This window comes from Silurus aristotelis (genome assembly GCF_946808225.1).
Source record: "Silurus aristotelis genome assembly, chromosome: 26".
Taxonomy (NCBI): Eukaryota; Metazoa; Chordata; class Actinopteri; order Siluriformes; family Siluridae; genus Silurus; species Silurus aristotelis.
This window is the reverse complement of record NC_139599.1, coordinates 3,559,909-3,586,286: the sequence shown is the minus strand read 5'-3', so window position 1 is coordinate 3,586,286 and position 26,378 is coordinate 3,559,909. Positions and strand designations below refer to the sequence as shown.

General features: G+C 38.5%; 1 protein-coding gene across 1 annotated transcript in view; it reads left to right on the top strand.

Moving 5' to 3' along the window:
• The window catches only part of tek (TEK tyrosine kinase, endothelial), a 28,816-nt gene extending 5,604 nt beyond the window's left edge, over window positions 1-23,212 (top strand). Inside the window, exons 2-23 of the mRNA XM_083531094.1 lie at window positions 4,626-4,925; window positions 5,752-5,862; window positions 7,382-7,534; window positions 7,666-7,797; window positions 9,208-9,345; window positions 9,431-9,556; window positions 9,661-9,806; window positions 10,132-10,276; window positions 10,813-10,971; window positions 12,267-12,401; window positions 12,894-13,187; window positions 15,675-15,986; window positions 16,096-16,232; window positions 16,976-17,186; window positions 17,861-17,971; window positions 18,121-18,311; window positions 19,678-19,791; window positions 19,892-19,962; window positions 20,079-20,119; window positions 21,805-21,901; window positions 21,991-22,090; window positions 22,358-23,212. Coding sequence (XP_083387220.1) covers window positions 4,626-4,925; window positions 5,752-5,862; window positions 7,382-7,534; window positions 7,666-7,797; window positions 9,208-9,345; window positions 9,431-9,556; window positions 9,661-9,806; window positions 10,132-10,276; window positions 10,813-10,971; window positions 12,267-12,401; window positions 12,894-13,187; window positions 15,675-15,986; window positions 16,096-16,232; window positions 16,976-17,186; window positions 17,861-17,971; window positions 18,121-18,311; window positions 19,678-19,791; window positions 19,892-19,962; window positions 20,079-20,119; window positions 21,805-21,901; window positions 21,991-22,090; window positions 22,358-22,432 — 3,299 coding nt within the window. The 3' untranslated portion in view covers window positions 22,433-23,212. The remainder of the gene's footprint in view (window positions 1-4,625; window positions 4,926-5,751; window positions 5,863-7,381; window positions 7,535-7,665; window positions 7,798-9,207; window positions 9,346-9,430; window positions 9,557-9,660; window positions 9,807-10,131; window positions 10,277-10,812; window positions 10,972-12,266; window positions 12,402-12,893; window positions 13,188-15,674; window positions 15,987-16,095; window positions 16,233-16,975; window positions 17,187-17,860; window positions 17,972-18,120; window positions 18,312-19,677; window positions 19,792-19,891; window positions 19,963-20,078; window positions 20,120-21,804; window positions 21,902-21,990; window positions 22,091-22,357) is intronic.
• Window positions 23,213-26,378: the final 3,166 nt, after the last annotated feature.

Here is a 26,378-nt window from a genome sequence, read left to right as displayed (position 1 = left end):
AAAAACTCAAAAAACTTAAACATCTGCCTCTGACAGCTGGTTAAATAAACGCACGTAAACTTCAGTATTTGTTAGTCGACCTTGCATGCCTTTTTGATTATAAAACCCAGATCTCGATATAGAGCCAAGACCGTGACTGTGCGTTGTGTATTTCTTTTTATCTTGTTTTTATTTCATTTCGAATTTCATTACGATTGCAGAACTCCAGCAAAACAACTGGAGAGAATACAGCACTGTGACAGCATTTAACACTAATGCAGGTTGTTAAAAGGGGAAGTTAGTAGGCTTTGGGGACAATTAGGAGTCAGAGAGACACTCTAATAAACCATTGACTAACAGTGTTTATGTATCTATTGTCCACTGGACATGAAACAGACACAAAGCCTACATGCATAGTGACTGATGTCTTCCTAAAATTAGGCTCTGCTCACCTTCATTTGTGTGTGTGTGTGTGTGTGTGTGTGTGTGTGTGTGTGGTAAAGTTTAACCCCAACACCCCTTTGCATAGATCTTTAGCACTGTACTATTCCTGCCACAACAATAGCTGGGCGAGGTTTCCCTCTTTTGCACACTAGTAACTTTCCAAAACCCTTAACAGCCTGTGTAAACTGATTAAAAGAAACAGTAAGTCATATTTTGCAAATCGCAAACTTACTTGCTGTTCTTGCAGTCACATGACTTTCAGGGTATCAAGCAGGAAGTGCAGAGTATCTGTCTATCCCATGTCAGATTTAAATGTCAATTTTCCCAATTCCACAATCCATTTGAGCCTCCTTTACAATTAACCAGGCAATCAGGTAAGCAAGTCAAATGCTCCTATAGGCAATGCAGCAAGCTAAATTAGCCATATTAATCCAGCCATACTATATAAAACATACTGGGGGAAAAAACATCTGTACCTCTGTTATACTCAATAATCCCCACTTGTGAAACAATGACTCTTCAATAAACTCTATATTCAATAATTACACAGTGAAGTATAATTTATTATTAAGTAAGTCATACTCTATTACCCAAACTGCAAATGTTTTAGTCAATAAGACATACTGAGTAGGCCATACTTACATTTATAACACTTGGCAGATGCCCTTATTAAAAAGCTACGCACAATGATCTTATTTATACAATGAAGCAGTGGGTGCTTGGTTTTGTTAGGATTTGAACTCACAAGCTTCTGATCAGAAGTCAAACATTCAGTAATCATAATGCAGTTCTGCTCCACTCTGTACATTTTATGTCATTCTGGACAATTATTCTGTAAATAATTGTATTATTTATGTATTATAAAGTTGATGTTTTAGAAGCAGGACAAATGGGCAAGCGTAAAGATGTGAGTGAGTTTGAAGAGGGCCAAATTGTGACGTCTAGACGACTGGGTCAAAGCATCTCCAAAACTGCAGCTTTTGTGGGATGTTCCTGGTTCTTTCTTTCTTTCTTTCTTTCTATCTATCTATCTATCTATCTATCTATCTATCTATCTATCTATCTATCTATCTATCTATCTATCTATCTATCTATCTATCTATCTATCTATCTATCTATCTATCTATCTATCTATCTATCTGGGGCTTTTTCAATAGACTATCACACTTATTAAAAATTCGCAATTAGAAATACTCAGTTTAATATAAAAAAATCCATCCAACTCAGTAAACAAAACTTAATCCCATATCCAATAAGCAGAACTTAACAACAAAACTAAATTAGTAATAATCTATAATCGGTGTGCGGTAGTCAGTAAACCATACTCAATGGCCTGGCATGTGTTTTCCATAAAACTTCTGATGAATCCATCAATTTATGGTTTCCAAGGTATTTGTCTCTCCTAACAACACCGAAACAGATGAAAGCTGAGAAGGACTAATTAAGTCTGATATCAGGAGAATGTGTTTCCTATGTCTCCAGGAGATTCTGGAGCGCTGTAGGTGGAGAAAGTTTAATTTTTATAGGCGCACAGCTAAAGTCCTTCTGATTAGTGTATCATTTTTTTTTTTGGATGTTGTTGGCTGACCCTGTTTCCTGCAGCTCCAAAGTGGAGTGTGTGGATTAGGGAGTTGGAAGTTGGTTCATGCCAAGGCGTCTAAATGTCGCTTGTATAACAGCTAATGAACGCTTGGTGCACCTAAAACACGTTACTGTATAACAAGGGAAGTAAGGTGCAGTGTGTCATAATGCAGAGACTGCAGTAAAGGTTCATGATGTACTGTAGTATATTAAAAATGATTGGTTCATAGGTTTTCCTGAATAACATCCTGTAGAGATTTGTGTATAGGTGTCCATTAATTGTCAGTTCGTGAACATCTGCATTCTTTCATTAGTTATTTCTATGGGTTTTGCTTGTATGTTTTTTCCATCAACAACACCAATGCAAATGAGACTACAATATACTAATACAGGCCACAGTGCATAGTGCTTAATTAGGAAAGCTGCTGAGGTTCCTTCAGTGTCTTTAACCCAAGACAGAAAAACATATTGCAATCCTCTGTTCACTGTTATTTGCTCTCCTGTTAGGAAATCTATAACTCAGCTGTAGGTCGAACTGCACAGACGCTTTTCTTTCAGCCGAACGACTGGAACGAAGCAAACATTCCTTGGATCCAGCAATTGTTTTATGGATCCCTTAAAGTAGGAGGTTATCAAATATTTAGCTGTACCTTCAACTGGAAAGTTTATTCCATGACCCATTTCAGCATTGGCTGATTTTTTGAACATTTCTGGAATGTTTCGAATCACATTTGGTCAAGAGTCATTTTTATTCCTGACAATTATTGTGTTTCGGATTAAATCCATTTGATTTATTGAACCAAACAATCCGCTAATAACTTTCATGTCTTTGCTGATATTAGGTTTGATTTGTACTGTAACAAAATGTAACAAACTTTGGGGTCACCAGAACATTTGAAAGCAAGCAAAAAGGCAAAAAAAAAAACAAAAATCAAAACCCAGCTTCCTCCATAACAATGTAGATGATAGTTTCATATTAAAGTCTTGTATAGATGATTGTAGTAATGTTCAATAATTCTATAAAGGTTTGTGAATGTGCCATGGAGGAAACCCTGATTATAGGCCCAGGATTTGGCCTGTGGTTTGTCTGTACAGGCTTTTATGGCACCTTATCAGTTGCCAGGCCCCACTGAGTCGCCTGTGGGCTTGCATGCTGTTCATCGAGTCAATAAATCAGAGAAACTGGGTGCTTTTACTGCCCACTATTCTTTTCTGCAGATATGATCCTGACCAGGAATATTTATTTGCCGGGGATGTACTTGTCCTGCCAACTAACATTCAGATCCGTGGCTTTACTTGTGCCATCAAATTTAAAAAACCTGGAAAGATGGAATTGTTTTTACAGCAATAGCGCGGATGTCAGTCAGCCAGATTGGCCAGAATACTGTAAGTAGCAAGTAGATTTCAGGTAGCGCAGGTTTACCATTTAACAAAGCCAAAGTTGTTCAGATGTAGAGATAAATCATTGAAATGATCTTAAGCAGACTTGTGGTCTGTTAAACAGTATGGAAAGTAATCAATAAGCCATTCTCAAAAAGCCATACTTGTGGCCTGGCATGTGTTTTCCATGAAACTTCTGAGGAAACCATCAATTTATGGTTTCCAGGGTATTCGTCCCTCCTAACAACACCAAAACAGATGAAAGCTGAGAGGGACTAATTAAGTCTGATATCAGGAGAATGTGTTTCCTATGTCTCCAGGAGATTCTGGAGCACTGTAGGTGGAGAAAGTTTACTTTTTATAGGAGTACAGCTAAAGACCTTCTGATTAGTGGTTTTTTTTTTTTTTTTTTTTTTTGGATGTTGTTGGCTGACCCTGTTTCCTGCAGCTCCAAAGTGGAGCTACTAACATTCAGATCTGTGGCTTTACTTGTGCCATCAAATAAAAAAAAACCTGGAAAGATGGAATTGTTTTTACAGCAATAACGCAGATGTCAGCCAGCCAGATTGGACAGAATACTGTAAGTAGCAAGTAGATTTCAAGTAGCACATGTTTACCATTTAACAAAGCCAAAGTTGTTTAGATGTAGAGATAAATTATTGAAATGATCTTAATCATTTCAATGATTTCAGACCTGTGGTCTGTTAAACAGTATGAAAAGTAACAAAGCGCAGTGCTTAGAACAAACCTGTATTGGAAGCTGTTTTGTTTTTTTCTCGAAAAAGCAATCACTGGAGGTGAATGATGTAAAAAATAACACATGTTCTGGTTTAGATTTCTCGTGAAATTGTTTATTGTTGGAGCTGTATGACTTTGGCAATCTATGTCAGTAAGAATACGGTTTACATTGTGTTAATTGGAGCAGTTCAGGAAATTAAGTAATAAATTGATTGTCATGTTGTTATGGGAAAAATTATGGCGTATGCGGTGATGTAATGCAGACTCTTGTAGAACAAAAATGTATGTTCCTGTGGTGGAAAATGTACTCATGTCGTGTTACTCGTGTCGTGGTAACGAGATACCTTTTAAAAATAATTGTTTAATATAATGTTTGTGAAAAGACTTTTTTTATGCATTTAATATCACTACTTATATTACTACTAATGTGAAAGCATGTGTTAAAGACATTTTTCGAAAAAAGCTTTTTGCTATAAATATGTACATCATTAATTGTGTCTCAGGCAGCGCTGTGGACATCTCGGATGTGACGCTGATAAACCCAGACCCTGTAGTGTCCTCAGCAGACGCGTCTCTTCAGTGTGTGAGCAACGACTGGACATCCTCCGGTCCGGCCTCGCTTGCTCTGGGACATGAGTTCCCTCTGCCTCAGCAAAAGCTGCTGAGCTCCACAGCAGACAAGACATATCGCTCTGCAGCCAGATTCTCCTGGAGGACACGGAGCGACATATTCGGGGCTTTTTTTTGCAAGGTCAAAAACTCAGACAGTGGCAAGGTGTACACGTACAAAATGCTAAACGAAGGTGAGCATGTCTGTGAAAATGATGAAAGTGGGAAAACAGGTCCTGTTTATACACATTAAGGATTTTGGATTTGAATCTGTATGTAGCTCATTATCAGAAATGAATCCACATACGAGGTGGTATCAAAAGGTTTTAATTCTAGTTTTTTTAACACGCCAACAGATGGCAGCACAAGGCTGCTCGCACAGTCACAGGGAGCACCGACAAGCTTTTCTCACATGTGAGTTTCTCGTGGGAAACAACATGATCCCACTTCCGAACAAATGTAGATAAATAAAGTACTTTCTTGTAAACAGAGCTAGTCTTGAAACTTTTTGATACCACCGCATAGTTTCTGACATTAATATCACTTGATAATCGAAGCAATTCTATATAGACTTTTCCTAAAAAACTATTTGCCATGATCTTGTCCACAAATAAGCACTGTTTTAACATTTTCATATGTTTTTTTTTTTTTTTTTTTTAATAAATCTGGAATTTGCCAAGGGGCAAAGAATAAGCATGAAAAATAAAACAAGCAAACCCTGGTCTATTTCCAATATCATGCTATTAAACTGCCTAATTCAAAATGCTGGATTTTTCCTGATCTAACTTGTTGTTTTTACCCCCCTGTGGCATCTATGAGAACATCACCAACTGGGGGGTTGGTTTATGAAATAGTCTTTCAGTAGGTTTGGGTTTCCTGGAACAATGCACCTCTTTGTGTAGTCATACTTGGCCATACTCAATGCACAGCATTGGTTTGTGTGTGTGTTTGATAAACAATCTTTCTCTTTAATTCTATTGGGAAACTTTGACATGTTTCAGAAATGTTTTGATCTTTCAGCGTCGTTTCTTCCCGAGGCGCTCACGGTGACGGCCAGCATCGGAGACGATGTGTCTATCTTGTACACGCGGAAGAAAGTGGCTGAAGAGGACACAATCATCTACAAGGATGGTATGTGCACAAGCGGCATAATTATGTTTAGACAGACTTCAAATTGTAGCAGGAAAGAAGGAAATTCAAATGGAAAATTATTTGAAGTCAGATTTCACAGCAAGAGAGAAGTTTTTTCCCCCCATACTTTTTTAATCTGACTGCATAAATCTGAGTACATTCTTATTCCTGGACATGCCTGAGCAATTTCCTAATAGTTACATTGTAGGAAATTTTCAACAAAATGACTTAGAATTCCAACAGATCCTACAGACCAGTGGCGGGCCGTGCATTTGGTACCTGGGCCTTCAGTGAGGACTTTCCCCGACATAATCCATCTCTTAATACCACCACTATCACGTCACAATTATAGAACCATCAATACAATACAAAAACGCAAAACGCGTGGCATTACAGAGAGAGAGACATTTCACATATGGAGGGTGAATACCATTTTACTAAAGCAAGAAACCCAGTTAAGACTCCAAACCTCTACACTACAACCGCAACTGTGCACCTACAACATCTGGAGCAGTTCAGAATCAATATTTGTCTAATAACATGACAAAAACATAAAAAAATACAACCCACTAACCAGAGATGCATACTAGTAGGCAGTGGTCTGGAAGTGGTGAACAAACCCTTTCCTGGCCTGAGACACGATAGCTAGCTTCGGGGTTGGCCGACCTCCTCACAATATCTAGCTTTTCTTGAAAATTGATTTGTAAGAATGCCCCGAGACCAAATAAATTTCTCTTCCTCCCTCAGCCATTGTGGGGGTAAAAAACTCGGATGCAGTAATTTGTGCAGAGCTGCAGACGTGTTTTGCTTGTCGAACTTGACTGTAACAGTTTCCCTCTGACCAACCAATCAGAGGATGGAAAACTGCTGATGCTATTCTCGGCCAGCCAGCTAGCCCTGTGAGGCGAATTTGAAATCTGATTGGTTAAAGAAACAGACCCACTGCTAATATAGTCTAAGGTACATCGGCCAGCACTACTGATTGTGAAGGCCCTGGGCAGATAAGATTGACATGGCAGCACATAGAGGCTGAAATCTGATTGGACCAAAAAATCTAACATCCACATACACGTCTGAAATGAAGAGAATAAACTGTTGGAAATAAATAATTACAATTTCTTGTAACAAATATTAGCATTTAGGTTGTAAATGTAGCACTTATTTCTACATAAAATATTTAAGCCTTCCCCAAAATGGATTACTAAAGAAAAGATTTTGATCGATTTTTCCTTGAACCCTGATACAGAGCACTGAAGAATACAAATTAATACCTGTAACTGAACATGGATCTTACATTAAACCTAATAAGAGTGAGATTTCCATGTTGGTAGTTCTTTTGGAGTCTCACACAACTCACACACCGATATTTACACACTTCTAGCAAGCCATATGTTAATGGGAACAAATTCAAACACGGTCTGATCTGATTTGTTCAACTTTAGTAAGAGTTAAAGTGCATTTCATGCAATTTCTCTTAATTTGAACTCATTCTTCTCTTCCTGTTCTTCCTGTACCAAAGACTTTTTCGCACACTCCGTGCCTAAAGAAGACATCATGGATTTGGTTCCCTATTTCATTAACGATGTGAAGCTGTCCCATGCAGGACTCTACACCATCCGTTACATGTCAGAAGGACGGTCGGCATCCGCCATCACTCACCTCATTGTCAGAAGTCAGTGCTTCAGTTATTCGCTTAACTTACTTAACAAAAGATCTGGAATTTTCTATGAACTAATAGTATATAACATATATACATGTACTACATGTGTGTGTGTGTGTGTGTGTGTGTGTGTGTGTGTTTAGACTGCAGGGCAGGCCTGTGGGGTTCTGACTGCACTAAACAATGCCCAGCATGTACAAATGGAGGAGTGTGTGATGATAAAACAGGAGAGTGCATCTGTCCGCCCGGCTTCAAGGGTCCCAGCTGTGAGACAGGTAACACACTCAGCGCACTCAGGGTTTTAAATATCTCGTGGATTTTGCTTCTCTCAGGCTTAACGATATTAAATGTCAAAACTGGGAATAAAATAGTAAAATATGAATGACAAAAATCCTTCCAAAGGCTCAAACCAAAAACAACTAATCAGTTATAGTATAAAGAACTGCAAACAGTCCATTGACGTTCTCTTTTTTTATTGTGAAACTAATTCATCAAAGACAAATCCGAAAGCAGGAAGTTTTTGCAAAAAGTGGAAACACTTCCTGAGCATGAGAAGGAGTATCTGGCCTACAAACCTGTCAGAATAACTGAAGCATTGGGACACATGTGGCTCCTCCCCAACTTGGTAGCAATGTTGGGTTTTTGGCAGTGGTGGATGAAGTACACAAACAATGTAGTTGAGTTAAAGTAGAGATCAATTCGGTATACGTGTCCCTTTAAACTTTCACTTGAGTAAAAGTACAAAAGTATTTGCGTCAAATTTACTTAAGTATCCAAAGTACTCTGATTTACTTTATTTAATAGCTATAATGTTTCTATAACTTTTTAGTCACAAGACCCTTTGCTTAATCAACACTGACAAACACTGTTGTCAAACACTGATTGATATCTTTTAAAATTAGCATGAGCCCAAAACCTTATTTTCAAGTATTTAAAAAAATAATGCAAATGAGGCCACAGGTGTTGTGGCGAGTTGGAGTCAGAAGTTTCCTCCATCATTTATTCCTCTCTTAATGTTCTGCTAAATGTTCAGTAGATACACAAAGCGCCAATTAAAACAAGTCTAAAACAGAGCGCGCGCGCGACTCTAATTAGCGGCTTATTGTCTGATTGACCAGTTACGTTTTTTTTTCCGCTCATAAATCAAAAGGAACGGCTGATTTCGCAAAATGTTTCTGAGTAAAAAGTGAGAATGTAGTGAAGTTAAAGTAAAAGTCTGGAAACAATTCAGTAAAGTACAGATACGTGAAAAAGCTACTTCAATGCAGTAACGAATTACAGTACAGTAAATTTTGGATGCAGTAGCATCAAATTCTTCAATTTATTTGGACTAGAAGGCCTAAATCTATTCCAGAAATGAACAAAAAAGCCATAACTTCAGCATGAAGACTGAATAACAACCTTGGAAAGACTAAATTGAGAAAAAGAGGAGCGTGAAATGTTATATACAAGTGCCAATTAACAGTTAATGTAAGTCAGCTGCAGAAACTTGAGCGTGCAGTGTGTAGTCAATGGGAAACGTAGTTCCTGTCCATAATCCTGACACCATTAAACATTTCAACAGGAGTGAAAAAATTACTGGATTATAGTTATATTCTATAGTGATTTCCAAAATGACTGACCCTTGATGATATTCAAGATATTAGGAAATGTTGCAATGTCATGAAATTGATGTGTGTATGCAGTGTGCGGTGAGGGCCGCTTCGGGAAGACGTGTAAGGAACGCTGTTTAGGCGGCAAGTGTCGCTCGCTGGTGTTCTGCCTGAGAGATCCATACGGCTGCTCGTGCGCCTCTGGGTGGAAGGGTCTGAACTGCAGCGAGGGTACGAGTGATGTATTTTTTTCTCCTGATCAGATGTTTATTTCGATACTATATATGTGGAAAATTCATGCTGTTCATGTCTGCAGCGTGTGCTCCGGGGTACTACGGCGCCGGATGCAAACTGCAGTGTGCGTGTGACAAGGGCGTGGGATGCGACCGTTTTAAAGGGTGTGTGTGTCCTAGGAGACATGGCGCCCGGTGTGAGAAAGAAGGCAAGAGCAAAACATAAAAAAAAATTGCTGTATTCTTTATCGTATTGTCAAGAAAATATTTGTGCAAAAATGAAATACCTCATTTGTTGTTTGGTTGATATCAGACAAAGATCCAGTCATCGCTAGCAGCCTGAGTGATACAAACCTGAACTATGGAGCAGCATACACTGTGAATTGCTCTGTCCAGGGCCAACCAGCACCTCTACATGGAGAAATCATCCTGCTCAAACCAGACAAGAGCATTGTACATGTAAGATTCAGTGATCCTACCTCATTTGTTCATTTAGTTACATGAAAGTAATTCAGAAGTCAGAAACCTTCAACTGGGTACAGTGAAATTGAAGGTTAGAAATCATTGGTTTTATGTATCTCACCAGCATAAGCTCATGTTAGCATGCCATCCTTTTTTTTTTTTGTTAGCATCGAGTGGTTATACATCCATTGTAGCTCCTGTGTTCTCAACATCAACATACAGCATCAATAAGACTCATTAAAACAAAGCATAAAGGAACGGACAGGTCACATGATTGTGTACTTTCTTTCATTTTTCCTGTCTTTCTGTGTTGTTGGACAAGGCCGTGGACACAGAGACCGTGGGTGACCAAAGTACATCCGTGTTTAGGGTGGACAGGATAACGGAGACTGACAGTGGACGTTGGGTCTGTCAGGTGAAGACCACCAGCAGTGCAGTGGAGAAAGTGTTCCTTGTCAATGTTAAAGGTGAGAACATTAAAAAAAAAGCATCAGAATCCATTGCATTGCATTGAATCGCATCAGAAGCTGTGTCATATATATCTTTAATGTATCGTATCGTATCGTATCGTATTGTATAGTATATATATATATATATATATATATATATATATATATATATATATATATATATATATATATATATATTAACGAAAGAAATTGTTTAATTTGTAAGAGGGTGATTTCTCAGTGGTTTAGACCTATTTACTACTTAGTATTTGTAATTCAAATGGATTTAACTTACAATTTGACCGAAACCTTCTCAGTGAACTTTTCACTCTGTCCCACTGATAATCTTTAACAAACACAAAACGTCTTCTCCTAGCTCAGATTATCATCTTGTCCGAAATTCTTCTGCATTTTAAACCGAGAGGTTCCAGACTAAGCCGCTGGATGACAGACGAATCTCAGATGTTATCTCTTCTAATGAAGTGTTGCTTAACGTGACTCGATACCTAATGCGAGTTCGGAGGTCAAAAACTTGACGTTAGTGTGTGTTTCAGTTCCTCCACAGCCGCAGTACCCTCCTACCCTAAACAGCAGTGGGCCGTACCATCTTGTAGTGCAGGTCAATAAGGATCTATACACTGGGGATGGACCTGTCACCTCAGTCAACGTGACCTACAAGCAGGCCAATTCGTCACGGTGGAACACGGTGGAAGGTAGCAGCATTCTCTCCTTACGTAACATATTTCATTTTACATTAATCAAAGAGTTTAACCCTTAAATACTGTTCATAATTTTACACCTTCACAGTATTGAATTCCCTCAGAACTAGTCTCTTTACTAGAGTTTGAACCACAGATCTGTTTGAAATGTTTTAAAAGTAGTAGCGTCAATCAGGGATTAGACCACTCAGTTAGATAGATAGACACATTAATAAAGACACTTTTTATAAAAATACTTTTTACAATAAAGAAATGTATTGATATTGCATAGTACACAGTATCAAAATGCAGTTTGGCATTTACCAGTGCAAATAGTAGCAATTGTGCAAACTGCAGATAAATAAATAAATAAATATATATATATACATAATACAGATGATATATAGATATGAAGACAATCTAGGATATACAATAAATACACAATTATATACATATATAATTGTCCAGAATTTATACAGAATGTACAACAACTGCATGATGCATCTTTCACATAGTACTATGTGTTATTTTACCTAAAACATAACAGCTACAACAACCTGGTACATAACAAAATGCATTAGAACCGAAACAGGTCTGATCTAATCAAGAACAGATTCAATGCACTAATATTTTTAGAACCTGAACAATAGTATCAAATAAACTATATACTAAAATATATATAAAATATATACAATATATATTCTTTTATTTTTTAGACATTTTGAACTGCCATCAAATTTCAGACTAAAAAAAAAGTCAATTTAGGGTGATTCTACTGCTGCCAAATGTCAAACCAGATCAAACCCTTTATACCAATACAACCTAATTTTGCTCCAAAATTTAGTGGAAAGCCTTTCTAGAAGAGTGAATCTGATTATCACAGCCAGAGGGGAACTTAATCAGGAAAGGGATGTACAACAAGCAATATGTCTGTGATTGACTACATGTACATGCACTTTTGGGTTGTGTAGTGTACTTGTGTATAGTTAGGTCCCCTGGTGGTCTAGTGGTTAAGATGCAGCGCTCCCACCGCTGCGACCCGGGTTCGATTCCCGGTCAGGGAACCATCCCCAGCCACTCTCAGTGCCGGTCCCAAGCCCGGATAAATTGGGGAGGGTTGCGTTAGGAAGGGCATCCAGCGTAAAACATGTGCCAAATCAAACGTGTGGAGGATCCGCTGTGGCGACCCCTAACGGGAGAAGCCGAAAAGAAAGTTTAGTGTACTTGTGTATAGTTGTGTGATCACAATGTGGTAATGAAACCTGTATATTTGTGTGTGTGTGTGTGTGTGTGTGTCTGTGTGTATAAAGTGATTGGATTGCAGGTGAAGCTGGAGAATCTCTCCCCAATGACTCAGTACATCATAGGTGTGAGATTAAGTCGGGAAGGACCCGGAGGCGCAGGAAAAATAGGACCTAATGCTACTTTCTATACACAGAAACTTGGTAATACACACACACACACACACACACACACAATCCTGTTTTTAGAAAAGAAGGTTAGTTAAAAACTAAGAAAAAAATCATGAAATTAAATATACATTTTAAAAAAATTGTAGTTACAGAATCAGGATGAAATAAAATAATAAAATAATCACAGGAAAAAAATAAAATAAAAATAATACAGAATGTAGTATATGATAAGAGGTGCATGTGAACTTTTTTGGCACACATTTCCACCATAGTATTCTGAATATTAAACAAGATATATATTTAGCATAATTATTACAAATAATAATAAAAAAATGTAGATTTCAGGTATAAAACTGTATTAAATATGATTTTGTGCTGCACATTTACACTGTAAATAGTTTTTCTGACATTTTAACTAAAGAAGGTTTTTTTTAATCTTCAGCCATACATTCGTAATAAACCATATTTCTGCATTCCTACATTTATTAAGAGAGTAAAATGTGTTCCTCTCTCTCTCTCCTGCAGATGTGACTCTCCCTACAGGACTGAAACTGACCCCGGTGAATCAGACGTCTCTGTCCCTGTCCTGGGATTCTGCTCCATCCACAGATCTGGCTAAAGATGACTGGTGTTACGATGTGGAGTGTGAACAGGTGGAGGACTCCGACATGCCACAGAGGTTCCAGCTGCCTCTAAACTCCACCGGCATCCAGCTAAACAATCTGAGACCCAGACACAAGTACAAGTGCAGGGTCAGTCTGAACAGCAAAGCAGCAGGTCACTTCTGCCCCACGGTCAGCGCCTGGACCTTCAGCAATGGTAAATTAGGGGCTCAGTCTAATGTTGGGAGATTGTTTTGGAAATGTTTTGATTTTGTTATAGGACCAGGTGATATATGAAGTTTAGAAACTTTCAATTAGAACTATTCTTTAACTTTTACACATCTCCATTCAAGGTTTGAAATCAATTTTCATAAGAAATTTTATACATATACTGGTACTGAAACTGATACTGTTACGAATACTGATACCAGGATTATTAGGAGTCACTGGTTCTTATGGGTTCATGGTAATGTTTTTTGATGCTTCTACTTACTTGCCATTAACGGTAATTTATATATATACTCGTAGGTATTAATAGCTTCTGTTTTATCTCTGTCAGTTTCGACATTTCCCAGAAGCTGTGCAGAAATAATAGACTTAATAATAATATGGGAAATGCTTTTGCTTGGAAGGTTGTGAGTTCAAATCGCAGCCTTATAAACCTGCTGGGGATTAAACCTCAACTGCTTAGTTGTATAATTGCGATACACGTTAAAGTTCAAGTTCAAGTTAATTTCTGTAGCCTTTTCACATTGGGCATTGTATCAAAGCAGTTTTACAGAATTAAATAATGTTTTGGAGACAAGGTGAGGGAGGCGAGATTGAGATGGTTTGGACATGTGCAGAGGAGGGATATGGGACTGAGGATGGAGCCACCAGAAGGGAGGAAAAGAGGAGGTTTATGGATGTGGTGAGGGAAGACATGCAGGTAGTTGGTTTGAAAGAGACAGATGTAGAGGACAGGGGGGTATGGAGACGGATGATCCGCTGTGGCGACCCTTAATGGGAGAAGCCAAAAGAAGAAGAAGAAGTGTATTAATCCCTGATGAGCAGCCTGAGGGCGACTGTGGCAAGGAAGAAATCTTAAGAGGAACCAGACTCAAAAGGGAACCCATCCTCATTTGGGTGATATCAAGAGTGTGATTATAAATTTTAAAAACAATACAAAACACTGGAAAGTGAGAACTAACATGAGCACCAGAGTGTTAGATTATGAGTAAGGTCCTTTCTACTGTTTTATACAGTCGTTTGAGGTTATGGAACCAGGAGCTACTAAGCAACCCATAAAATAATTTGACATCTGAGATCATAGCTCCAACACCAGCTTCTCCATGCCAGAGCCTTTAAACACTCAAAGAGGTCCAATGTCCAAACTCCACATGAAGTGGAATCCAAATGGCGCTGATACGTCTCTTAATGGTTCGGGATGTTTGCGGGGTCGGCATCTATTTCTTTGAAGGTCTATAATCTTCATGAGGTGGGACAGAACTGGAGCTAAACTACTACAAATAAGAGCTAAATGTGAGACTGTTCTACCACCATTAGTGAACTTTTCAGGAACAACTACATGTAAATGTAATATATGCTAGATAAAAGCAAATAAATAGAAGATTTTTTTTTTTATCCATTTTAGTACATTAATTTAAAAAAAGTTTTATTAGGAAATTAAATAAAGAATTGCTCACATTTAAAGTTGATTTAAAAGTTTCTAATCAGTTATATAGTTACTAATTCATATGATTAAAAAAATGCAATTAAACCGTTAAATTAATTAATTAATAATACTTTTTTTTCTTATTAATTCGTTCATATTCATATAAATAAAAGCAGCAATTACAGTAATTAATTTTTTAAACCCTCACTGAATTGATTAATTCAACAAAATCAGATACTAAAAGGAATGAAATATTTCAACAGTAAAATTTGTACTAACAAAATAATGATTCACCATTTGAAGTTTAATTAAAACTTTTTTTAAATTAATTATATATTTTCTAATAATTCATATTAATAAAAAAAAAGAAATGAAATGTTTTGGTTAATAAATAAACCCTTAATTAACTAATTAATCCAACAAAATCAGATAAAAAAAGATACATTTTTGCCGTCTGTATTGGTTTGGATCCAAATGTCAGCAGTCAGGCAGCAGAGATAGTGACAGAAGCAGGAAATGCTGTTTGATTAAAAAGACTAGCAGATTGCAGACCATCAGACGATACACGAGATTGAGAAACAGGAACTTGGGCAGTGATCAAACAGACGATCAGAGAGCAAGGTGGAACCAAAAATATTTCCAAAAATCACAAGCAACTCCAAACACCCGTAATTATTTTCCCGTTTCCTTAAAGAACTCTTCAAGAATCTATTTTTGTATTTAGACACTATATGGACAAAAGCATTGGGACTCCTGACTTTTCCAACCGTATGTGGTTCTTCCCCAAACTGTTACCACACAATTGTTTAGGATGTCTGTGGATGCAGTAGCATAACATTTAGCTGTTCCAGCATAACACTGTCCCTTATATATATTAGTTTTCGTTCTTTTATTTCTTTTCCCTCAAAAGACAACTGAAGGACCCTCAAAGCTTTAAATCAATAAGAGCATGTTGCTTTAGACATAATGGTAGAAATGATCTTGAAATATGATCAGTCATTTACTCAGAAGCTCAATTCTCACATCCCCATTTTTTATTTATTTATGCAGAACCTCCTCCTGCTCCATCTGATGTCTCCACCTCGAACATCACCGATTCCTCAGCCATCCTCACCTGGTCCATCGCTGAGGGCCACTCCATCTCCAAGGTGATCATTCGTTACCAGGAGAAGGTGGAGGCGGTGTACAGCCAGCAGGTGGATCTGGAAGTGCAGCCGTTCCAGAATTCCATGCACTTCATGCTGAGAGGTCTGAGGACAAACACTGAATATCAACTGCATCTCTGGACTATTAATAACATGGGGGAGAGCAAGAAGAAGGAAGAGGTGTTTCTGAGGACACTCACACTACAGGAGAGCTTACGTGAGGACACACGTGCGCGTGCGCACACACACACACACACACACACACAAACAGGATGTATACTTGTAAAAGGTTTCTATTAAACAGCTGTGTATATTCTGTGTTTTAGGTTTGCATGGGTTCAGAGCTGATGGAAACATGCTGTTTTATGCCATTCTGGGATCTGCTGGAATGACCTGTCTCACCATCCTGCTGGCTTTCTGCATCGTTCTCCAGCTCAAGAGAGCCTCCTTACAGAGCCGCATGGTGTGTGTGTGTGTGTTTATTGGGAGAGGTTTTTTTTTTCCTTACTGGGCACCAAGTGTTCCCAAAAGCATAGGAATATTTGACAATATCTGACTTAGACATTATGGAGATATTTGGCTGGTCCAACCTTTAAGGATGACATAGTAGCTATATATTTTTTGACTTTTATTATTATTATTAATATTATTATAAAATGAAAAATACTAACATTTCCAAAATACATTTTATAATAAAAAATAAATAAATAAATAAATATACAAGTATAAATATATAATATATATAAATTGTGAAATGTATTTATTTTTTTATTAATATATTTATTTATACTAATTATTTATTGAGGTATAAAAGTACATACAATTATAAATATATAATACATATAAATTGTAAAATGTATTTATTTTTCAATTATTTTACTTATTGATTTATTAAGGTATAAAAGTACATACAAGTATACATATATAATATATAATATATATACATTTTGACTTATTTATTTTTGAATTCTTTTTTTTATTTATTTACATTATTTATTTATTTTCATTTTTGATGAAAAGCCATAGAAATCTTGAAATGATCTTGTTTCAAGTTTTACTTTTTACAAGTACTTCAGAGTGTAAAGAGCATGCAAACCACTGCACGCTTACACTTCCTTTCCAACCTCTTAGGATTCTGCATAAACTCAGCTGTTGCAGGATCACGCATGCGTTTTGTCTCTAACAGTGATGTCTCTCATCTCTCAGAGAGAGGAACCTGTGGTCCAGTTTAGCTCCGGGTCTTTAAACGTTCAGAAGAAAGCGACGAGCTCGACACAGGCCGTGTCCTACCCCATGCTGGAGTGGAGTGACATCAAGTTCCAGGATGTGATCGGAGAAGGAAATTTCGGCCAGGTGCTCAAGGCTCGGATTAAGAAAGACGGCCTGAGGATGGATGCTGCCATCAAGCGGATGAAAGGTGAGGAGTGTAGTAGGTTATCATACTGGTTTAGTGTCCAGTTTTTAGAATGGAATAAATCTCTAAATGTTCTGCTTTTATTTGTAATAGACTTGAAATCTTTGTCCACTTTGAAGCATAGAAAGCACCAGTAAAAGCATTAACCTTCGGCAGCATGTAACCGAAAATACGCCAGGAGGACGTTTTGCCTATTATGAGAAGAAATTATGTTTTATCTTGATATATTTTTAGGAATCATTTTGATGAGATAAAAACTAAAACATTTTTACCAATAAATCAGCAGTAGTGATGATTTGATGTTCCAGATCACAGTGACTGAATGGTCATCACTCCATCCTGACTTGGTTGGTGGAAATGCAGGATGTATAGGAAGACAATATTATTTGAAGCCACTCAGGGTGTGTGTGTCTTCATTCCCCTTCATTAGAGCGTTAAGAAAAATATTGAAACCCAAAGAAGAATTAAAACTGTGTTGCAAGATAAATTCCTGATGATGCCAAAGGCATCCGTGGCCAGGATTCCAAAAAAAAAAACCCCCCCAAAAAACCCAAATCTGTTCATGCTCTCTGGGTGAAAGATTTTTTTTTTTATTCTCTGTCCTTTAGGAGACTTGTGAGACAAAAATCTGGAGGAAAAATGATTGCATACTTACCCCGAATTCGTGTGTTTCTCAGAATACGCTTCCAAAGATGATCACAGGGACTTCGCGGGTGAGTTGGAGGTGCTGTGTAAACTAGGTCATCACCCCAACATCATCAACCTGCTGGGAGCCTGCGAGCACCGAGGTGTGTAATATGTCGCTTTTCTGGATCGAAGCTCATTTTCATAATTAACATTTTCCTTGATGTTTCATGAGCAGTTACTGCTTTTTTATATATTTTTTGCTGTGCTGCCGTTGCTCACCTCACAGCCGAACTCTGCATCTCTCTCTCAGGTTATTTGTACCTGGCAATCGAATACGCTCCTCACGGCAACCTGCTGGATTTCCTGCGGAAAAGCCGCGTGCTGGAAACAGACCCGGCCTTTGCTATTGCTAACAGCACGGCCTCCACGCTCACCTCCCAGCAGCTCCTACACTTCGCCGCAGACGTCGCTCGAGGCATGGACTACCTGAGCCAGAAACAGGTCTGTTTCTCCATAATGCGCAGAAATTCTCAGATCCTATGAAAACATCGACACATTCCACTTTCATATTCTGAATAGAGTTAAAGACTGCGTTTTTTTTTCCCTCAGAAAGATTGCACGCCATTTTATCTTTTTCGGGTGCTGAAAATCTTGTGGTAGATTCTTCTGGTAGATTCTGGATTGATTTACAAATTCGTATACTGACCTATTAGGAATGGTATAGCACCTCATAACTTGTCTCATGTTTTAACTGTCCAAACTCCAAGGTGTAATCTCTGCTTCTCTTCTTTTAGTTTAGTGCACCCCATTGAGATTAGACAAATCAAGGCTTTGTCTTTTTTTAAATCTGCTCTTAAAATGTATTTTTCCAGGATAGCTTTCAGGCGATAGTTGTTGTTTTTTTTTTGTGATGTATCTGTGATGACTTTTATTATTATTATAATCATTATTTTGAAATAATCTGAAATAATACTTTCCACACATCTCATTTTGTACTGAGGAAAGTTGAAGAGACCCAATGAAAACAATTTTACTCTAAATACAGTTTAACTACAACTGTGTCATTTGAACAACATAAATCTGAGAAAGAGATGATGTAAATGTAAATTTCTGGTTCATTCTGGTGGTTTCCAGAATGTTTTACGATGTTCATGTGGAGATAATTGGGGCAGTAATGGCTCAGTGGAAAAGGTTCTGGGTAACTGACAAGAAGAGATTGCTGTTGGTCCAATATCATGTCAGGAGTTTTGTATCATGGCTGACCCTGCACTCTGACCCCAACTTCCTAACTGAGATATATGAAGAACATTGTGCTTTATCAGCTTCTTCTTTCTCTTTTTCAAAACCACACTCCTACCTACAAAAACAAAAACCCTTATATGGAATAAAGTTTGTGAGCAGAAGATTTCAGTGTTTTTTGGAGCATACAAATCCACAATGAATCCCAATTTGCTGTTACAATAACCTCCACTCTTCTGGGAAGATCTTCCACCAGATTTTGAAGTGTAATGATGGAGATTATTTCAGCCACGAGAGTGTTAGTAAAGCCAGGTACCGATGTACAGTAGGTGATGTGAGGGGTGCAGTCAGCGTTCACATTCAATCCAAAGGTGTTCAGTAGGGTTGAGGACAGAGCTCTATAGCAGGAGATCTTCAATTCTAACACATGTAAAGCAGATATGAGGCAGCATCCTAAGACATTCTATACAATAGTGTGCTTCAAACAAGTTTGTGGTAACAGTTTGGTGAAGAACTAAATATGGCGGGAAAAGTTAGGAGTCCAGAAACTTTTGTCCATATAATGTTTTTTTAATATGCAACTATGATTTGTATTTCCTTAATTCAAATAATTTCCTGCTTCTTGTAGTTTATTCACAGAGACTTGGCAGCCAGAAACATCCTAGTGGGTGAAAACTACGTGGCAAAGATTGCCGATTTCGGGCTTTCGCGAGGACAAGAGGTGTACGTGAAGAAGACCATGGTAATCTCATCTCTTGTTAGATAATATTTGAAATCTGTAATCATATCAGCACTATAGAGCTTAATGAATCGAGGAAATCGTCTGTGTTTTATGTGTCCAGGGCCGATTACCTGTGCGATGGATGGCCATAGAGTCCCTCAACTACAGTGTGTACACAACCAACAGTGATGTGTAAGATACTCCACATTCGACTGGCTCAGGAAGATGAATGATGAATAATTCAGACCTTTAATACATGTAAAGTAGAGATTAGTGAAGTAATTGTTTCTTCTCTTTTACTTTTCTAGGTGGTCATATGGAGTGCTTCTCTGGGAGGTGGTGAGTTTAGGTGTGTTTATAAGATCAGATCTAATTTTCACATATTAAACCAAAACTGTTGCATAACATAATTCCAAACTGTATGAGAGAAGAGTTTAGATGAAAAGTCCATCTGGAAAATGGTGCTGTCAGTGATACTGAGGAAACGAAAGACTTATTCACAGACAAAAACTGACATATAGATATGCAATAAAACACTCCAGCGTGTGCTGTTATGGGAAAATTATCAATATTTATATACAGTGTAACCTCGATACTCGCGGGGGTTACGTTCTATGACCCCTTAGAGTAACAAAAAATTTGACTTTCCTTTTGATGGTCCCTTTTTCCAAGGGAATTGTGAATCAAAAAAACAACAGAAATTGTGAATTACTTGTCATAAATGTTTTATTTACTACTTGAAATAAATAATAGAATAATAAAATAGTTTTTTAAAAACATTTTTATGTAATTTATTACTACAAACTATCAGGTTTTTCCAGAGTTACTCTCAGTCCGGTTCCAAATGAAAAGTTGCGAACTATCGAAGGTCGCGAGTATCGAGGTTCCACTGTACAATATTTTGCCATAAGGAGACATTTTGAGGTGCTTTATTTATCTTATTCATACAACAGAGCAGCTATGGGATTAGGGGCCTTGCTTAGGGGCCCAGAGGTGTCAGCTCAGTGTGACTGGAATTTGAACTCGCAAGCTTTCAGGTCCAAAGTCCAATGCCTTAACCAATCAGCTACCCTAATTCTCGAATCTGATTGGTCAGAAAGGGATTTATTCTCAGTAAGACTCAGCACCTCGAACATTAAAGGTTTTCCTGCATGTCCTGTTGTGTGTTTTTGATATTATATACACTATAGGGGACACTTTTTTGCCGAATTGTGGACCGCTTAATGTTCTAACACAAAAAGTGTTACCACACAATTGTATAGAATGACATTAAATCTAGCATGAAATGTTCTCCTAATTTGAACTACAAGACCTAAACCTGTTCCAGCATGACGATGTTCCTCTGCACAAAGCCAGCTCCATGTTATATACTATACATGGGTTGGAGTGGAAGATCTTCTGCTATAGAGCTCCAACCCTACTGAACCCTGTTGGGGTGAATGTGAATGCTGTCTGCACCCCAGACCTCCTCACCTCACCTACATCAGTACATGATTATACTAACAACCTTGAGCATAAATCTCCACAAGCACACTCCAAAATGTAGTGGAACATCTTCCCAGAGAAGTGGAGGTTCTAATAACTGGAAATGTGGATTGAATATGGAATAGGATGTTTAAATAGCACATACTAATCTTATGGTTGAGCGTCTACAAACATATCAATATATAGTTTGCAGTGATTTGGAAAAAAGTTGGTTTTTGTAAGTTTCTTGAAGAGCTTTTTTGAAAATTAAGGTTCTTATTGTTCCTTTGTGGCTGAATGAGCACAAATCTCCACAAGCACAATCCAAAATCTAGTGGAATGTCTTCCCAGAAGAGTGGAGGTTCCTATAACAGGAAATGGGGACTGAATATGGAATGGGATGTTCAACAAGAAGCACATACTTTGTGGTTACAGTTTGTGGAAGAACCTCATATGTAGGAGTGTGATGTTTCGGTGTTTCACAAACGTATATACAGTGTATAACAGACATTTGAACAGGACAGACTCTCTATAAGTATTTTTCATAAGTGTTTTTTTTTTTGCTTGCAGGTGGGACGCCCTACTGTGGCATGACCTGCGCTGAGCTTTACGAGAAACTGCCTCAGGGTTATCGCCTGGAGAAACCACTCAACTGTGACGATGAAGTGTAAGTGTGTGTGCTGTTAGACATTATTCCTATCTCATTGTCACTCAATGAACATATTAATAAGTGTGTTTTCATGCTGGTTCTTTTAGCTATGAGCTCATGAGGCAGTGTTGGAGAGAGAAGCCTTACGAGAGACCATCGTTCGCTCAGATCCTGGTGTCGCTCAACCGTATGCTGGAGGAGAGAAAGGTAGGTCACGTTGGTTTCTACGTGAACCAGTTCTGGTTTCAGTTTTGGATATACAGTGAAAAAGAGCCTGACCTTTCATTATGTCATGTTGAGAAGCCAGAGCAGGAGTTTAAATGGGTTTAAGTGTGATTGTAATAAAAAAAACGAAACTCTTGAATGTGACGTGAAAATGATTCTTGATTCTGCTCCCAGTGTTCATCCAATGGCCAGTTATTAAAGCGAACATTTCCCATGAACCTTTTCTGTTTTTCTCGCTCTCTCTCTCAGACATATGTGAACACGACGCTGTATGAAAAATTCACCTATGCGGGAATCGACTGCTCTGCTGAAGAGGCCGGCTGATTTTACCTCCCAGTGCGCAGTGGACATGTATCATAAAGTTTATGCAATCCTGTGATCAGGATTCACGGACTAGAGATTTTTTTTGCACACATTGTGTCTTTTCTTATTACTATGATAAAGTATCGAATCATACATCTGTGTATTCTCATTTGTGTTGCTTTGTGATGCTGAGCGATTGTGTGTGTGTGTGTGTGTGTGTGTGTGTGTGAGACTGAATAAGTGAGTATGCGAGTAAATGAGTGAGTGGGTAAGTGAGAGAGTGTGAGTGAATGAGTGAGAGAGTGAATGAGTGTGTAAGTGAATGAGTGGGTGGGTAAGTAAAGTTTGTGAGTGAATGAGTGAGTGTATGAATGAATGAGTGGGTGGGTAAATGAGGGAGTGAATGAGTGGGTAATTGAGAGAGTGTAAGTAGGTGAACGAAGGAGTGAGTGAGTGTGTGCCAGTAAATGTGTGTGTGTGTGAGGGAAAGAGTGAGCATAAATGATAGAATGTGATTGCATGAATGAGCGTGTGTGAGTGAATGAATGGTGGCGTGAATGAGTGAGTGAATGAATGCAAGTGTGTGAGCGAGAGTAAATAAGTGTGTGTTTGTGAGTGAGTGTGAGAGGAAGCTGTTCTGCAGTATGTAAACTGCCCAAGCTGTAGATGTGTGTTAAAAATCCTAAGCTGGACATGGCGGCCATTTTGAAAGTTTTGGCTGCTGTATGTTGGGCATTGTGCAAAATATTGGATAACTTTCAGTGGCTTTTAAAGGACCAATAAACTTCTTGTGAAATGCTATTACTTGGGTAAGAGCATTGTGAAATACTGCAACACAACCATATTAAATCACCCCCTGCTTCCTTTATTAATCAACCCCCAAATCACGAGGGAAGAATCCAAAATGTAGCAGTGGATCACTTCACGCTTTCCTGTTATTGTCGTCCACACTCAGATGTTTTTGCGCTGAGATGGGCCTCCTTATTTATGGAGTATTGAGCTGATTAGGCACTTTAGGACAAATCCCATACGATTAGTGCTGCTTGCTCAGCAGTTACTCAGCAGTTCAGATGATTTGTAGAACCGGAAGGTTGTAAGTTCAAACCCGAGGATTGGCGGAGAGCTACTGTTCGACTTTCAATGCTCAGAGGAAAAGTTCAACACGCTCAGAGGAGAGCATTAACTGCCTTATTTCTTATACATGACCTAAGTGACATCTGTGATTAGTGGGAGTCTTTCTGATAAAATAGCCAGATCAGGGCCAGTTATTTCTTTTACAATGTTATTAAGACTTAGATCGATGAACTCCAAAGATGTTGTGAAACTTTTGTTGACCAGAAAGTTCACTTTATGACACCAAGTGTGAAGGGAAACTACTTCTGAAGCCAAGCAGTGACTCAGGAGCCTTGAGTGTATTTTTAAAATGACAGGTTAAAAAACAATTTCAAGAAAATGAGAGCATTGTTACTTGAACTTTGTGATAGAAACGTTGATCACAGCATTTGCTTGTAGAACCCTGCAGGACAATTAGGAAAGGAACAACGTGATTAGTTATATTCACAATATTTTGGCAGATGCCCTTATCCAGAGCAACTTAGAACTGAGAAATTGAGGATTAAGAGCCTTGCTCAAAAGCCCAACAGTTGCAGCTTGGTGATGCTGGGATTCGAATGAGAAAACATCCAGAGTTCAATGCCTTAACCACTGAGCTTCCACCAATTTATTGACAATTTTCTGATTACGATGGAGTTACAATAACCCAACCAACATAACTTAAAAATATCATAGACTTTCCTACTCAGAAGTCTTATAGAATGGTGATTATTATGGGGTAGTAAACTGTTATTTGTTCATAATTTAACAAGTTACAGTATATAATTTTGAAAAACAGAAATTTACACAACAGTAATGTATAAACTTTACAGTATGAATGTGATCTGTTTTAAAAAGGAGAAAGACAAAAGCTAAAATTAGGCTTTGAAGCAAAAAACAGAGAAAATTACGAGACCGCTGGCGAAAGTAAGGCTTCTCGCAAGGCAGGAGACGTGTACAACGAGTCCCAACGTATTGTACAAATATTAGAATGCAGCATGAAAATGTGAATTTTTACAGTATCGCAATCTTCATTGTAGGATCGAAAGATCGTAAGTCGAACCATTGTAACTTGGCGACCTCTTTTTTTGAATCGGTTAGAAGTAATAGGCTCTGAATGCTGATCATCAAGTAATAAAACTGAGCTGAAATCAGGTTAATGGATCTCTAACTATCTCATATAGCCATGGGTTTCAAAAGATGAGCTTTGAAGTACTGTCTCTCTGTTCAGCATATTAAATACAACAAAAAAAACGACATAATAAGATACAAAATTTAGATGGGATTTATGTTTTTAATCCTATTATCAATCAGCATTTCAGCATTTTCTGCCTTAACCAAAGTGTATTCAGTTACCATTTGTACAGTATACAAGCAGCAGGTTATGGGAAATGAGCTCAAATCTGAAGTCCTTGAAAATGATCTTAGGGCATTCTTCTGCAGGAGTCAGCTTCAGCTTTTTCCCTCTGCGCCATGATCGTGAACACCTCGTAGACCCGGAACGTGGCAAATCCGGTGGCCACGAGGGTGGCGGCTCCGAGGATGTACCACCAGTTGAAGAAACCGAAGGAGACGCCCTTGGCGATGCAGTAGAGCCCGAAACACACCAGGGCCACTGTGGAAAGGATCTGGACGCACAGCGGTGGCCCGGAGGCTTCCGATTTCTCCCCCATGGCTGACTCACAGATGTCCCGAAGCTCACAGCTGTACAGAGAGACGTGTTCTACAGAGCATCGCCACACTTCACTTCATGAAGACCGTGAGCGTCCTTCCTCACGCATAGAGAATCCCCGTCATGTCTGGTTGCTTCGCCACGCAACACTTATATACACTTCAGCTTACAAAAAAAAAAACCCAAATCTGTCATGAAAACCAGCTGAAGGTAAACTTGAGTGCTAATCTTCCTCTCAAAGTGTAACAGGATCATCTGAAGTGTCCTAGCCTGGATTAGCCGTGCAGATATACTGTACACACTATCGGGAGCAAAGAGGCAATCAGCGAGAGTGTGTTTTCTAAAGAGCTTACAGAAGACGAGTTGGAGATTTGAAGCCGCCAGCTAGAAATGCTGGCTCCTTGTTTCTGTTCTTGTGGCGCCACTGAAAAGTTTGCCCGAGTGCCAGGAGAGAAGATAAACCATGTGGAGTGCAAATTGTTTAATAAAGACAGACGATACATAAGCTAGAGCTAATATCTGAGTGAAAAAGTGGTGGCTAGCATCATTTAATAACATATAGCAAGCTAGTAAAGATTATAAAAAAAAGGTGCCTTGCATGTTTAGCTGCTGGAAGACCCACACAAGCCATTTAATTACATACACGTGCCAAATAGGTGACTCAACCACTGTGTAGATACTGTGTAGACAGGTGGCATCAAAAAGTTTCAAAGCTGGTTTTGTAACACAGTAAACAGACAGCAGCACAAGGCTGCACGCACAGGAATTTTCTTTCACAGGAAGCACCGAACTGCATCACCTTTTGCCAGAAACAACACAATCTCACTCCTGCACCCCCAATACTCACCAGATTTTGCTCCTGCGGACTTCGCCCTCTTGAGATCTGAAGATCCAGCTCAAAGATCGACGTCTAGACACCACTGCAGAGATCCAGCACGCAACGCAGAAGGTGTTTGACACGCTTTAAAAAGAAGGCTACCAGGACAGAAGTGGCAGGAAAATCTGGGGGCGCTGTATTGCTGTGCAAGGGGACTATTTTGAAAGTGTGTATTATAGTGTGTAAACATACTGTAGGATCCCCTGCTATAGAGCTTAGACCTTCAACACTATTGGAATGAATGTGAACGCTGACTACACCCCAGGCCTCCTCACCTCACCTACATCAGTACTTTAGATTTATTTAGCTACATGGGTGTTAGTAAA